The 13,399-nt window shown below is 41.3% G+C and overlaps 1 protein-coding gene across 11 annotated transcripts in view; it reads left to right on the top strand.

Moving 5' to 3' along the window:
* ANK3 (ankyrin 3) overlaps positions 1 to 13,399 on the top strand; it is a 2,005,091-nt gene that overhangs the window by 1,951,535 nt on the left and 40,157 nt on the right. For 8 of the 11 annotated variants that reach the window (XM_086921763.1, XM_086921757.1, XM_086921756.1 and 5 more), the window contains 2 exons: positions 1,033 to 1,384; positions 5,402 to 5,503. In XM_086921763.1, coding sequence (XP_086777889.1) covers positions 1,033 to 1,384; positions 5,402 to 5,503 — 454 coding nt within the window. The remainder of the gene's footprint in view (positions 1 to 1,032; positions 1,385 to 5,401; positions 5,504 to 13,399) is intronic. The other 3 variants (XM_086921764.1, XM_086921767.1, XM_086921768.1) reach the window with 1 other exon arrangement.

The following is a 13,399-nucleotide window of genomic DNA, read 5'->3' as shown; positions in this document are numbered from 1 at the left end:
AATGATGGATATGTACATTAAAAAAAAACTTTTTACACAACCTTCCAGTCCATTTTGGTGGTATTTATCATGTTTATGTTCTTGGAGGTGCTAGGCTGGTTCACAGGCTGTGGTCCTAGTTGGTGTCCCAGAGTACTTATAAATGAGTTTGCTTTTCTCTGCAGGCTTGCAGTAGAATTAGCTCCAATAACAAATACATTGGTATTTTTGCAGTAGGAGTCTGAGTAGTTTATGTAGTAATGTTGCTCTGACATCATTAGTGTGCACCTCTTTTAATGTACAATGTCGTGCACCATCACACTCACTGGCCTAAAGCTGGTAGCAGATGACCCAATGACGAATGTGGGAATCCCATGAAGAAATTATGTGTGGTTGATAGTCTGAAAGTCGAGAGGAGTGTGGCTTTTGCAACAGAGAGACGGGAAAGTTGGAGGTGAGGTAGTATAGATACAGCTGTCCAGCAACAATGTAGTACATGCAGCACTTTTATCACAGTCATCAGCTCTTCCATTTCCAAATGCGCTCCTAGTAAGAGTAAAGGCATCGTGGGGAAGGGGAAATGGAGACTGTAGTATGGTGCTAGTAAGAGGGAGGCAATAGGTGGCCTTGGGCAGAAGTGCAATAAATAATGTTACATGAGCCAGTGTTGATGGGGAGATGGTGAAGAACAGGAATAGTTGTATAAGAAGGGGAAGTGCAGAATAAAGGAGAAACTCAGTAAATTGACAGGGTATGACAAAATAAGGGTTATCTATTAAAAACAGTTCCAGGCTTATGGTAACTTAGCTTTTGGCATAGACCCAGAACCCATCCCTGGTTCAGTATTAGGAAACTACCTCTTGCTAAATCCTCTCAGGTACAACATTTTTGCTTACTCACTTCTCTTAATAAAGATTTGGAAATTGTAAACCTAAGTAACAAATTAATAGAGCTCTGCGTTGCATGCTAAAACTTATGTTTGCAGAGGATATGAAATTTCAATTGACAATGAAAGTAATTTTTAATATAGCTTTTCTTTTTTGCCATTTATAGCCATGATCAGTCGAAGGATTCTAGTTCCTCACATCTGAAAGAAGCTGGAAAGAGTTCCCCTGGGTTAGTGGTGGAAGCAGAGTCTTCATTACCTTCAAAGCAACCAGCAACTGGGCCCGGAAAACCAGGCATTAAAGACAATATTAAGCCAAAAACACAGACCTCTTTGTTCGTGGAGGAGCCAACGTTGTCATCATCAAGCCCACATCAGAAATCTCGTGAGGTGTCCAGTAAAACAGCTAAAGGAGAGCCAAAAACCTCTGTGCCTGTCAGTGTAAAAAGGACAACTTTGGAAGATGGGAAGTCAAAACCAAACATCCGGTTGGAAGAAGGTACAACACCTGAACAGAAGGTATGCATTTATATTTGCAAAACATACATCAGTCACAATTTAATATACTTCTGTATAGTGCACTGCATTGAAATATTCCCAATACACTGGGCCACAAGAGATTCCATCTTGCAAATGTAAACATTGCACCGTTAACACAGTTTGTTTCCTGTTTCCTTCGTATTGCACTCACAAGTTAATTTGTATTTACTGTACAAACTTTAGGGGCTAATGATCACATTTAAAATGTGCTACATTAAAACCCCAAATCACAGGGTAATGAATGTTGAAATAAATGATATGCACACTTTACTTAAACAAGGATCCACGTAAGAAGTATTAGAATTGCAAATTCTTTTCACACAGATGTCATGATGACAACATTTTTGTTGTGTATTTAACATTAAATACTTTTTGGGAGTGCCCCGATATAACATTAAAGAGGCACATTGGAAGGCTGATCTGTGAGATTCTTACAAACTCTGAAATTGGCTTATATTTTGGAGAGGGATAATAACTGATCCTAGTTACTGTCTTCTCGGGCAGTAATGTTACAACATCCCTAGCAAAACGTTAATTTTATCACAGTGTTTTTGTAGAATAGACTGTATGGCCCACAGCACACCAAGACATTATTAGCTGAGTGATTGCTTTGCCACTTTATACATGGAGAGAATCAATTATGTGTAACATGAAATTCGCAAATGCAAATAATTTCCTGAAAAGTCAACTCTATAATTCTGCCTTTGATTAAAGATAAGAGTGAATTGTTGAAAAAATATTGAATTCAATGTGTACTGTGAGTGTGTAACTACTGTCTAATGCTCTGGATAATAGCAAATAATGATTTCTGTATAACCTTTATGTCACACTTTAAACCAACCAATGGGCTCAAAGGGAACCTGGTGAGTAGCAAAGTTAAAACACCCATTGGTAAAATGATGTTCAAAGCTTGAGTAAAGTACCTTTAGATTAAAGTTAGTTGTAGTGGATTTTTGAGAGTAAGGTATGTTTGTTTAGGTGAAAGAAGATAAGGAAGATACTGCCCTATTAAAGTCAAGGCACAAGCTTATTCTGGTCCCTTACTGAACATTATGATTGATGTGATTTGCTCAGGCCCCACAATATGCAATTGCAGTTCACTTTACCCAGTAGAACAGTAGGACGAGGGCACTGTGGTCGGAAGGGGAAATATATATTTTGATGCTGTCAGCACTCTACCAGTTAAGTAAGAATAATCCTAATAACATTTCACAGTACTCAATATGTAAGTGCTCGTTCGTTCTTTCAGTAATCTTTTTCTGGTCATAACAATGACCATAAAAACACAGATCTAAAAATACATTTTACATCATATAGTTTTTCAGGGTCAGAATTATAAGAGTAAATGTAAAAATACATCAATTAACATGAAGTTTAAAAACGACGTGAAATTATAGATTATAGCAGTAAAATGTTTTTGTGTAGCATGGAAAAAATCCAAACGCAGATAGCAAACATTATTACTATATCATTTCAGTTTTGAAAGTTATTAGACCAGATATAATTGATATTCAGAATAAAAAATAATATTTATCCCATTTAGCAAATGGCAAAGAATTGCTTTGAAGGCACCAGTATAAGCTTATTATTATTTTTTTTAACTAAAGTTAACAGTCTTGTCAAAAGTTAAAACGGGTATTATTATAGGACATACCTCTTGCTAAATTTAACTGCAGACAAAATATAATTAAGAACAGAAAAACTAATTGCAGGTGTATTTAAACATTTTAAAAAGATCAGTCCCTCTTGGTGAGATGTAAGGTACTTGTGCTTTAAATTTGGTCATCATAAAAGTGCTCTCAAGCTGCTATATAGAGTGCAGAAAACCATAAAGTGCACAGTCGATTGTGGTGAAGAATCATTACATGGGCAGCCTGAGAGAGACCCATGCCACAAGCCAGAGATGGGGAAAGCCACCAGATAGTGAATTGAATGTAGCCTCATGAGGTAAAACGTCTGGTTTTTCCACCCATCTTAGATACTGCTGTATCCAAGGTCTTGTAGAAATTGGCAAATAGTTATGAACTGAAGTCATATGAATTGATCTCACAATTCTAATCTCCTCATTCAGCATGAGCAAGTTTTCCTCAACTATAGCATTAGTTTGGGGCCCAATACTATCTGGAGACTCATAAAGGTTGTTCAAGCTTATGTCAATCAAGGTTTTCTTGCATATGCCAGATAAGGCATGCAGTATCTATTATTCAAATGTAAGCAGTCACTTGGAATGTTTCTCTAAAAACCTGCTTCTGGGGTACTCCAGATTTTAACCCAGAGTAAAAAGAGGGGCCATTTTGACTTGATCTTCCAAGTAGTCCATGCACAGTTTACTATGGGAGACAACTTAAGGTCGATTTAGGGATGTACAATATCTGGCAGAGGAACTTATTTTCCATTGCCTGCATTCTACCTGGTGCTTTATAGCCCCACACATCTTGCTCCCTATGTTCCTACACCCAGACTTTTGGATTTATATAGCTGGACCATCTCATTAACTGGCTGGTGCCCTAATATTTTTGCGGACCTAAACATTTATTCACTTAATACTCCCATTTTCTGTATTTTCTGGTTGGTCATACATTCCCATGACAAATTAGCTCAAACGGGATGCCTAAATAGTTAAAATGAGAAACTTTAATGATTGGGGTCTCACCAATAAAAAGGATTTTTATATGGTGCTTTTTAGGCCACAGATTTCTGATGCTTTACTTGGAAACTTAAATTTGTCGTAAAACTGTTAAAACCCAGCAGGTAAGAAAGAACAATCCTATACAGATTTTACAGTGGCACTATGCTCAGTATGTAAGTGCTATAATTAATAAACATTGGTTGTACCTTGCACCTTCTGTATCTAAAGTGTGGACTTCTTCTTCACAAAAGTCTGCTCTTTTGGAGCTATAACATAGCTGCCTTGTCACACTGTTACAAAGAAAACATGATGGAACTGTACTTGTGTTCCAGCCAAAGTAGTCCATGTCCAACAGATCAAAGTAGTGTCACCTCAAATACTCGGTACTCTGTCCATACACTGCAGTGAGGAGTTTTCTCTTTTTTCAGAATCTGCCAGGTAGCTAGGATAACAAATGTTGGTGCCTAAAATGGGAGCCTGATGGTGATTAACTGATAGGAGTTATTTGTTGTCTACCCTTACTCACAAACTGGCTGTTTCATATCAAGGTTGTGATCAGATGTGCGCAGAAGAAACTAGCACTCATGATGGCATCTAGTTTGGCCCTCTTGAAACTTCCAATTAGACAAGGTTGTTGATGTCGTAACTAAGACTACTCGATCTAGATTCCAGACCAATCTGTAACAAAAGAATTGATGTGTCGAAGGCACCCCAGTAATAAAACTGCTACTAGTCATTTAGGTTGTAAGTCTTAAAAGAGTTGGATAATTGATGTGCAGGACCTGTTTGTAATGAATATATGGCTTGGACCACAAACTGAAATATTTACTTAATAGACACATTTGGAATAACTGCTTTAGACATAAGATTTTAATGATCAATCAGAATTAAATTAAGCTTAAAAAATTATCTGCATAAACAGGGCAAAATGGAAACGTTTGAGGTAGTTTTAATTACTTTGATTTGAACTGATGTGGACAAGCCCCTGTAAGAGAGGAACATTTCCTATTGGATAGACAGCATTTTCTTAACTTTTGACAATGTTGGGTATAATTCATTTAATTAAAAGGATTTGAGAATCTCTATAAAGATGGTGATATATTTAACCTCTGCCTTTTGCTTCAACATTCACTTTTACCATTGTAATCTATACCTAGGATTTGAAAATGATTCATATTAATTGTTCCCAATATAACAGATTAGATTCAACATGTATCGGAACATTTTAGAACACTGTGTATGTTTACATATATTTTATAAAAAGGCAACTAAGATGAACTTTTGCAATAATTTTTGTTACTTCATCAACTGAAAATTCCTTTTCTTTTTCTAACTGTGCTGGTAAAATGTGGCAAAAATACATTTAGCAGCAATTTAGTGACAGTGACAGTGAATATGAATGTGTGACAAGCTCAGATGAGGAAGAAAGAATTACTACAAAAATTATTCGTCGACGGATGATCATCAAGGTATCCAGTGATTACGGATATAGACCTAGCGTTGGCATGGATTTGTTCTTGAACTGCTGTGCTGGTGTTAATCGCCTTTGTATCATGTATTAAAGTTTTTCCCACTACTACCATGATTACATTATAAAGTATTGTCTTGGCAGCTTTCTATAATCTTCACTGGTGCAAAACATAATAAGGCTGTTGAGTGGATGTGCAATAATAGTCGCTTTTTGAAGTTAAATAATTGATACTTTTTGTATGACTGCATCATGTGGTAAATGCATTTTTGTACTTAAGTACAACAAAGTTCTCACTACATTTATGCTTGTTTGAACATGTACATTTTGTATTTTTATCCAACTTGAATTTAGTAACTGAACTTAAAGTGCCCTTTGGGTGGATGGTATATGGAGTACCAGAGCCAGAAGTGTGTGGAACCTTTCACAGAGGGGTTTGAAGAAATACCTTAGGTGCCTTAGGCCTTGCTGTAGTACATTTAAAATATCCGGGTTAACTCTCCTGCCTTTGACATACCCTTGCCTTACAGGATATCTCCATATTTACTATTCTTTTTCTGCCACAATTAGGAAAATGCTCCTCTAGCAGTCTACTCATAACCTTTTCGATGCTGATGACGGAACCGCTCCGTCATCAGCCGCAGTAGCACTGTGCTGATGACGGAGCGGTTCCGTCGTGGCCCGCTCGCTGCGCCTGCGCTGGGCGTTCCATTGAGCAGGCGGGGCCATGACGGAACCGCTCCGTCATGAGCGCAGCTCAACCGAGGCTGGTGACGGAGCGGTTCCGTCACCAGCATGGGCCCGCAGTGCGGACGCCCCGCCCCCTTAGCGCTGCGGCGGAATAGCCGCCGCAGCGAAGGTGTTAAAAAACAAAAAATAGCGAGTTCCCCAACAATTCCGATAGGGAAATATTAGGAGTTACTAGCCCCATCATAATTAAGAGATTTTTGTTAGCTGTGGATCTGACTGGCTGGAACTTTTATGGGAAATGGGGAATTACCAGAGGAATCTGGTGTGGAATTGCCGATTCTGGTAATTCCTTCTTTTCTGTAGGTAACCTCAGAGTCACCTTGAAATAGCCTGATATCCCTCCCTTCACTTACCACTGCTTGGGAGGAAGGGGTCTAAAGGTCCAAAATTAAGAACATTCCTAATGAGGCCACTTGGCTTTGCTTTCATCCAGAGCATTTGTTTTCTAGTAAAAAAAGAACTTGTTGCCACTTTCTGGACAAACTAATAAAAAGTACTTCTGGTATAGTGTGAATCTACATTTTCGGTCATTCCCCACACCACCACCAGAGTTCCCAAGTTAACTATTTGGTCCAAAATACGCTGCTTCTGATACTCTGTATCTCTAGCAGTAATATCTGAGAAAAATGACTAGTTGCTGTTGCATAAGATAGACAGCTGATCAAAGTACAGGAGAGGTATTTCAGTCAGAAGTAATTTATCAGCAGTGGATCAAAATATTTCAGGAGAGGGGTACAAGTTAGGAAGGAATTAGAACCAAGTGAACCAAAGGAAACCCTTGAAATGGAAAAGAAAACAGAAACTGGAACAAGGTCACTGAGGTCTAAGCAATCAAAACATGAAAGTAGGAGCAGATCTAGGCAATCAGTGCTGTGTAATTGGTCCTACGCCATACTGTGGCAGTTGATGAGTTAGTTCTGTTCTGTAGATGTGCCAATTTATTGGTCTTTCCCTAGTTATTAATTGGCTTCAGATGTGCTGGCTGGGTGTTAGTGTTACGGGGTGTGACTACACGATAGTGATCTGCAGTACAAAAGCAGAATCTGATTGTGACATTCCACAATAATGAAAAAAGTGCCTCCAATGAATATTGAAAGCATCCCCTTGCGCTCCACTCTGAGGTCAGTTTAAATTGATTCAAAGTAAAAATTCATACAACGTATTGTTTAGATAAAGTCTTATTCTGTATTTGTGAATTCAAGTTTCAAAACATCTCTTATTCAATTGTAAAGTTCATTGAGCGATGTTTAAGTAGAAATAACACATATTTAAGTCCGATGCATTTCGGGCTACTTGCCCTTCATCCGGGACAATAGCTAGAAGCAAGACAAAAGAAGCCTTTCAAATCACTGTGCATTATATACTGTATACTTCAAAACAACGAATACATTTCATGTCATGTAAGTGACTGTCCCAGAAAAAAAACGTAGTGCTCTCCCCTAGAGTGCGTGCATGCAAAACTAAATCAGAATCAAGATATCTCACGTGTTATTCTTGTATGTCTTGTTCGAACTCGGAGCTAAAGGGTAAGCATGGAAATAATTGTTATATTCTATCTAGGACTCATAACAAGAATAGTATACGCGTTAGCGTTTCTTGTGTGTTTCAAACGGGTTCTTGCTCGCGTCTGGCGCGAAAACGATCTAAGAGGGCAGCCATTCACATCATATGTTAAAAGACGTGAATATTTAGTTGCGTGTAAGACTCAACCTGATAGGGTGAAGTTCCGATCACGTGATCGGGTCCCCACCAATCTACGGTGGGTATGGTGGTGTCATAACAACGGGATGTGTGTATTATTTACATTATGAAAATGCTAGTGTATAATAGAAAGTGCCGTAAAAATACATGATCAGTTGCAGAAAAATATTAGTATATGCAGATCGGCCAACAATTACATTCCAATAAAAGGCAGGATCATATTGGTAATTATTTCAAAATACATGATTATAGATAACACAAAAATTCAATGCGGTCATTGAGACCATTAGGTTTACTGGAATTTAGTAAATAGATCCAATAGTTTTCTCTTTGTAAGAGAAAGCGGTTATTGTCTCTGCCTTCAATTTTTTCAATGGTTTCAAGTACCACGTATTGGAGTTGGAAAATGTTGTGATTTGCTTCCAAAAAATGGGTTGCTATTGTTACATTCCACAATACCCTGCTGTGTAATCTGTCATCCCCCACATAGGCCACAGTCTCCAGTGCAATGTTCTAGGTTGGTGCAGTCTCCCAATGCCACCTTTTATTCTGTGGCCTGGTCATATATGTGAGGGTATAAGAGGGGAGAGCAGATATTGGGATGGGAAAGCACTAGATCATAACAGTTTGATCCCTCCCCCAGGTCTCCTACTCCACTCAAGGATCTAGGATCCTATAAGTGCAATCTATTATGAGCATTGACCAATTTAGAGACAGGCTTTATATATGGTACTGAGTGTTAGAGGTCCCTCATAGTTTGCAGCACTGGTTGTGCAGCTACGAGATAGACACCCAGGCTACCATTGCAGACTGGCAGGGCAAGTTGCACTACTAACTCAGCTTTGCCATTTCAATTAGTGGTAAAGCCCAAACCTTCCATTTGAATATATTGTAAATCACCACTAAGGTAGGCATAGAGAACCCTAAAGTGAGGGTGGGTATATTATAAAGAAGGACACGTGTTTATGTTGTACATGCCCTGAAACCTTGCATTGCTGTGGAAAAGCTAGTAGCCGCATTGGCTAATGTGAAGTTACACTCTGACAACTCAACTGTGGTAACTTCCAAGTGAGGCTACTAAAGTTACTATTAAAGGTATGCAGGTATCAAAAGCATTGTTACAGTGAGCCTGGCTTGTTGTCTAAGTCAAATTTAATGTAACTATTTTACTAAGAGCAACTTTAGAAATTCGCCACTTTGTTGCCCAGGTTTTCTAGTTGCATTTTCTGTTGTAAACAGCTAGTAAACTCGAGACTGCCTTCGACCCTCCTGGGGAGACGGGTGACCGACTCCAAGGAAGGATAAAAAAATCACTTGCAGTGTAATGAGGTGTTAGCTGTAGTAGCGACTGGCATGGATCAGGGGTGTGGGTCTGCGGGGGGGAGGTGGGGGTTATAGAAGAAAATAATAAACTTACCTCCTCGCTGCGTCCCTCCCGGCCAGAACAGGAAGCACCCAGGCTCCCCGTAGCCAATCACAATGCTGCGCTGCAGAAGCGTTGTGATTGGTCTGAGCGCGGTGGTTTAGCGCTTAGCCAGGGACTGGGAGCCTGGGCATGTTCTCCACCCAGGGTGTAATGCAGCCTGGGTGGAGAACATCAAAAGTGCGCATGAATGTTTGGCCGGCCTAAGCCGGCCGATCAAACATTTATCCACACTTACAGAGTGCCCACCACTCTTCCCCCCCCGCTCAGACAGCAAATCAGCCCCTTCCAGCCTGCAAAGCTTCCACATCAGGAAAAAATTAAATGATAATAACAAGTTATTATCATTGTATTTTTCCTTTAATTACACTACTGAAATCAGTAGGAGGATGCTCCTCCCCCTTAGTGGAGAGCTGCCGCTGGTTACCTGTTCCTGGCAGAATGGCCAGAGTAGAAGAAAGCCCAAAAAACAAGCTATAAAGGGGAAGACGCCTTTGAAAGGCTAATTGTGGTCTCCCTTAGGAGGGGCAGCTCGTTTGTGTTTGCAGAAAGGCTCGCATCTTGGGCAGAGAGGGAATAGCCATTGTCAAACTGGTTTTTCAAGGGGAGTGAAGCCCAAAAGTAGCCACACCTCTAGGATGGGTTAGGGAGCTTCACACACCCAGAGAAGAGCTCTACCATGTTGCAAGTGGGCAGAATAGTTCACCTTGGTATAGCTAGATAGAACACTTAAAATGAAGTTGTCATCAGGTAGGAGGAACTGGTAGCTTGGTTGGCTACTTAGCCGCCACTCCCACCTGTGTTCGTAATTGGCATAAAAGTGGCACCCCGGCACACAGACCTCAGTTTTGCTACTGTTGTGGAAGAAGGACCAAAGAAGGCCTGTCCTGCTATACCGCGGAACCAGGAAATCAAGGCTGCACCAAACACTGGTCTGCACCTGTTGCACCTTGGGCTACAAAAGAGAGGACTGTGCCTATGGTGCCTTGCTGATGGAATCATTATCCCCGAGCCTCAGACAGAAGAAGTGACTCCAAGAGTCAGTTGGCTTTCTCCCTGTTACAGCCACAGGGCCACAAAAGCTTAAAAAGCCTCCCTTGGAAATGGAGAAGCATTTGAAGAGCAAGTGTGATTCTGAATTTCAGGCACTCCTACATAGGGACAGATTGTGCAGTCAGCATTCTAAAAACATGACTTTGGCTTCTCTTTTCTATCACGACCAGATGCCAATCCTGGAGCCATTGTACTTCGAAGTACTGAGGCTATTGTCAACTTCAGCAAGAAGTAAACTTCAAGAAGGCTATGCTGCAGATCTTCAAATTTATCTTGCCTATCTTTTAATTTACAAGAAGTCCTATGGACCCTTTGAGGCCTTCAGTCAAACTTCTGGGGCTGGGTTCTTCCCCGCCTCCGACTGACCCCAACTAAGCCAGCTTGCTCTGCTACCAACTCGAAACCATGGCTCTAGTGCTTTGCCTCGGGCCTCAATGGTTTTTCTGCCACCAACGCTGCTTATAGCTCCAGCAATCTGCGATACACAGATTAATATCATTCCTTGGCTGGAATTTGCCCTATGTCTCATTGCACCTTAACCAAAGCGAAACCAGATGTAGAGGACGACTCCCCTCCAGCTCCTCTGTCTCAGCAGCAGTACTTCCAAGGATGAAAATGATTTTTTGTTCAAACACGGATAATATACTTGACCTTCATCCAGTTCAGCATGATAGGAGAAGGACATTACACTGATGCTGATTTGTATACTTTGCCTTACAAAATGCCGTTTGCAGTTGATAGTCATTTCTGAAGAAACTAAGGCTAATATCCTATCGGATATTTTGCAACCTGGCTTTTCTACCTCAGTGCCTCCATTGCCGTTTAAGGAGTCCTTGGTCTACCTAATCTTTCCAGCAAGGTTAAAACCATTCTCTTCCCCGGCAGTGAATTGCCCAATTCCTTGACACCATAGGCCAGTGACTACAGACCCAAACCTCATTTATGTATCGCCCTACTCCAGAGAGCCTTGCGGTGCAAGCCTTTACTGGGAATGTCAGTCATAATTGTTTTGCTTCTACTTCACCAGAAAGGGAATGAAAAAGAAGGGGCAGGAAGTTTTTTTGTCTGTGGGAAGTCTGACACTACGCTCCTTTAATGCCATCTGAACGGCTACAGTGACACCGACTGGGAAATGAAGTTTTGCCCAGCTAACTTATACGGCCATGATGTTTTCATTCAAAATATCCATGATGGTGAGTATGTAGCCAAGCAATATCCTTCGTGGAGCCCCGCATACCACTGACTCTGTAGCTTGTGTAATAGCCACTATTGTCATTATTAAATGTTAAGCCTGGATGCTGTTTATCTGAGCAGTGATGGATACTGTTAGACCCAAAAGCCTCAGGGTGGTCTTCCCCCCCCAATTTTTTTGCCTACCTCCTCCACTTTCCTGACCTCATTGTTGCTGGCTTTAGGACTGCTAACTAGTGCTAAAGTGCTTTTGTTCCCGCACCTAAATATGGTAATATTGGCTCATCCCCACTTTGCATAATTGATTTACTTATAAGTCCATAGTAAAAAGTGCAGTACATGTGCCCAGGGCCAGTCAATTAAATGCTACTAGTGGGCCTGTGGCACTTATTGTGCAACCAACTCAAGAAGCACTCTAACTGTGGATCGGGCCTGCCATTTCACAGCCTGTGTGCACAGTGTATCCTAATATTTCCACCGGGCAAGATAAACTACTTTCCCGGCCCAAACCTTTCCTTTTTGTACATATAAATCACAGCTAAAGTAGGCCTGAACAACCCACAGGGCAGGGTGCATTGTATTTAAAAGGTAGGGCATGTACATTCAAGTTTTACATGTCCTAGTAGTGAAAAACTCTCAGATTCGTTTTTAACTACTGCAAGGCCTCTCTCTCTCCCATAAAATAACAGTGAGATTACCTTATTACATTTTTTTAAGTGTAGTTCTGTTGGATATGGCCCTTAGGGGAATTTCGCTGAAACATTTTTCTTTTTGTCCTCCTGGTTTTTGCCAACTCTCTTTTTGTGACCTTAAGACTCTGGGATCTTCCCCACTGTACTGCAGTGTGAAAGTGTGTGCGCCATTCCTACACAAGTCAGGATAGGGTGCTTTCTTGACTGGGTTAGGTATTGTACCTGTGATTGCCCTGTAAAAAGCTACACTACATACCCAGGGCAGGTGTGATACTGGCTACTAGGGGGACGCCGCATTAATTGTGCCACCCACCTGAATAGCCTATCAAATAGGTCTCATACTCGGGGTGGCCAGTCCCACTCTGTAGCCAACCCCGAGGGGGCTCTGCACACCACCAAACTGGGGTAGATGAGTGGCCGGGTAGGTACATCTGCATATGCACTGCTCGGGTAAGGATGAATCCTCATGTAGGATTTCCCTCCCTAGGCGGTCGGCTCTCCCGATGGGACACTTCCTGGGTGTGGCTGATTTTCTTGTTAAGACCTTATGGCTTGGGGAACTTTCCCACTGTAAGCACAGTGTGAAAGTGCACATACTCTTTCTACACACGTTAGGAAGAAAGGCTCACCAGAGGTTTCTAAAATGTCAGTCTGGTCTGCAATGGCCAACCAGTGGGTGCACACTCTGTTTTAAGACCTGGGTCCAGCCTTCCATTGCAGGCTGGTGTGCGTACTCGCACCAAGGTTGCACGTAAATACGTGCCATTCTGGTATGCACTTTGCACCAATGGTGCTCCTAATTACATGTCGGGCCTGCTTTTGTAGCCTGGTATGCTCTGTGCACTAATGGGGCTCTTAAAGACCTGTACAGTCGTCCATTGCAGGCTGGTGTGTGCTTTGCACTGAGGGTGCTCTTAAATACGTGCGCAACCCGCCATTGCAGGTTGGTGTGTGCTTTGCACCAATGGTGCTCTTGAATACGTGTCCAGCCTGCCATTGCAGGCTGGTGCATGCAATTGCGCGTTTACTCAGACTGGCCTGTTTAAGTCCGTGGCCATTCTAGACCTTTCACCTCCACCTGAGTACC

The sequence above is a fragment of the Lissotriton vulgaris genome, chromosome 5, assembly GCF_964263255.1.
Source record: "Lissotriton vulgaris chromosome 5, aLisVul1.2, whole genome shotgun sequence".
Classification (NCBI taxonomy): domain Eukaryota; kingdom Metazoa; phylum Chordata; class Amphibia; order Caudata; family Salamandridae; genus Lissotriton; species Lissotriton vulgaris.
This window is presented reverse-complemented; position numbering and strand designations above follow the sequence as displayed.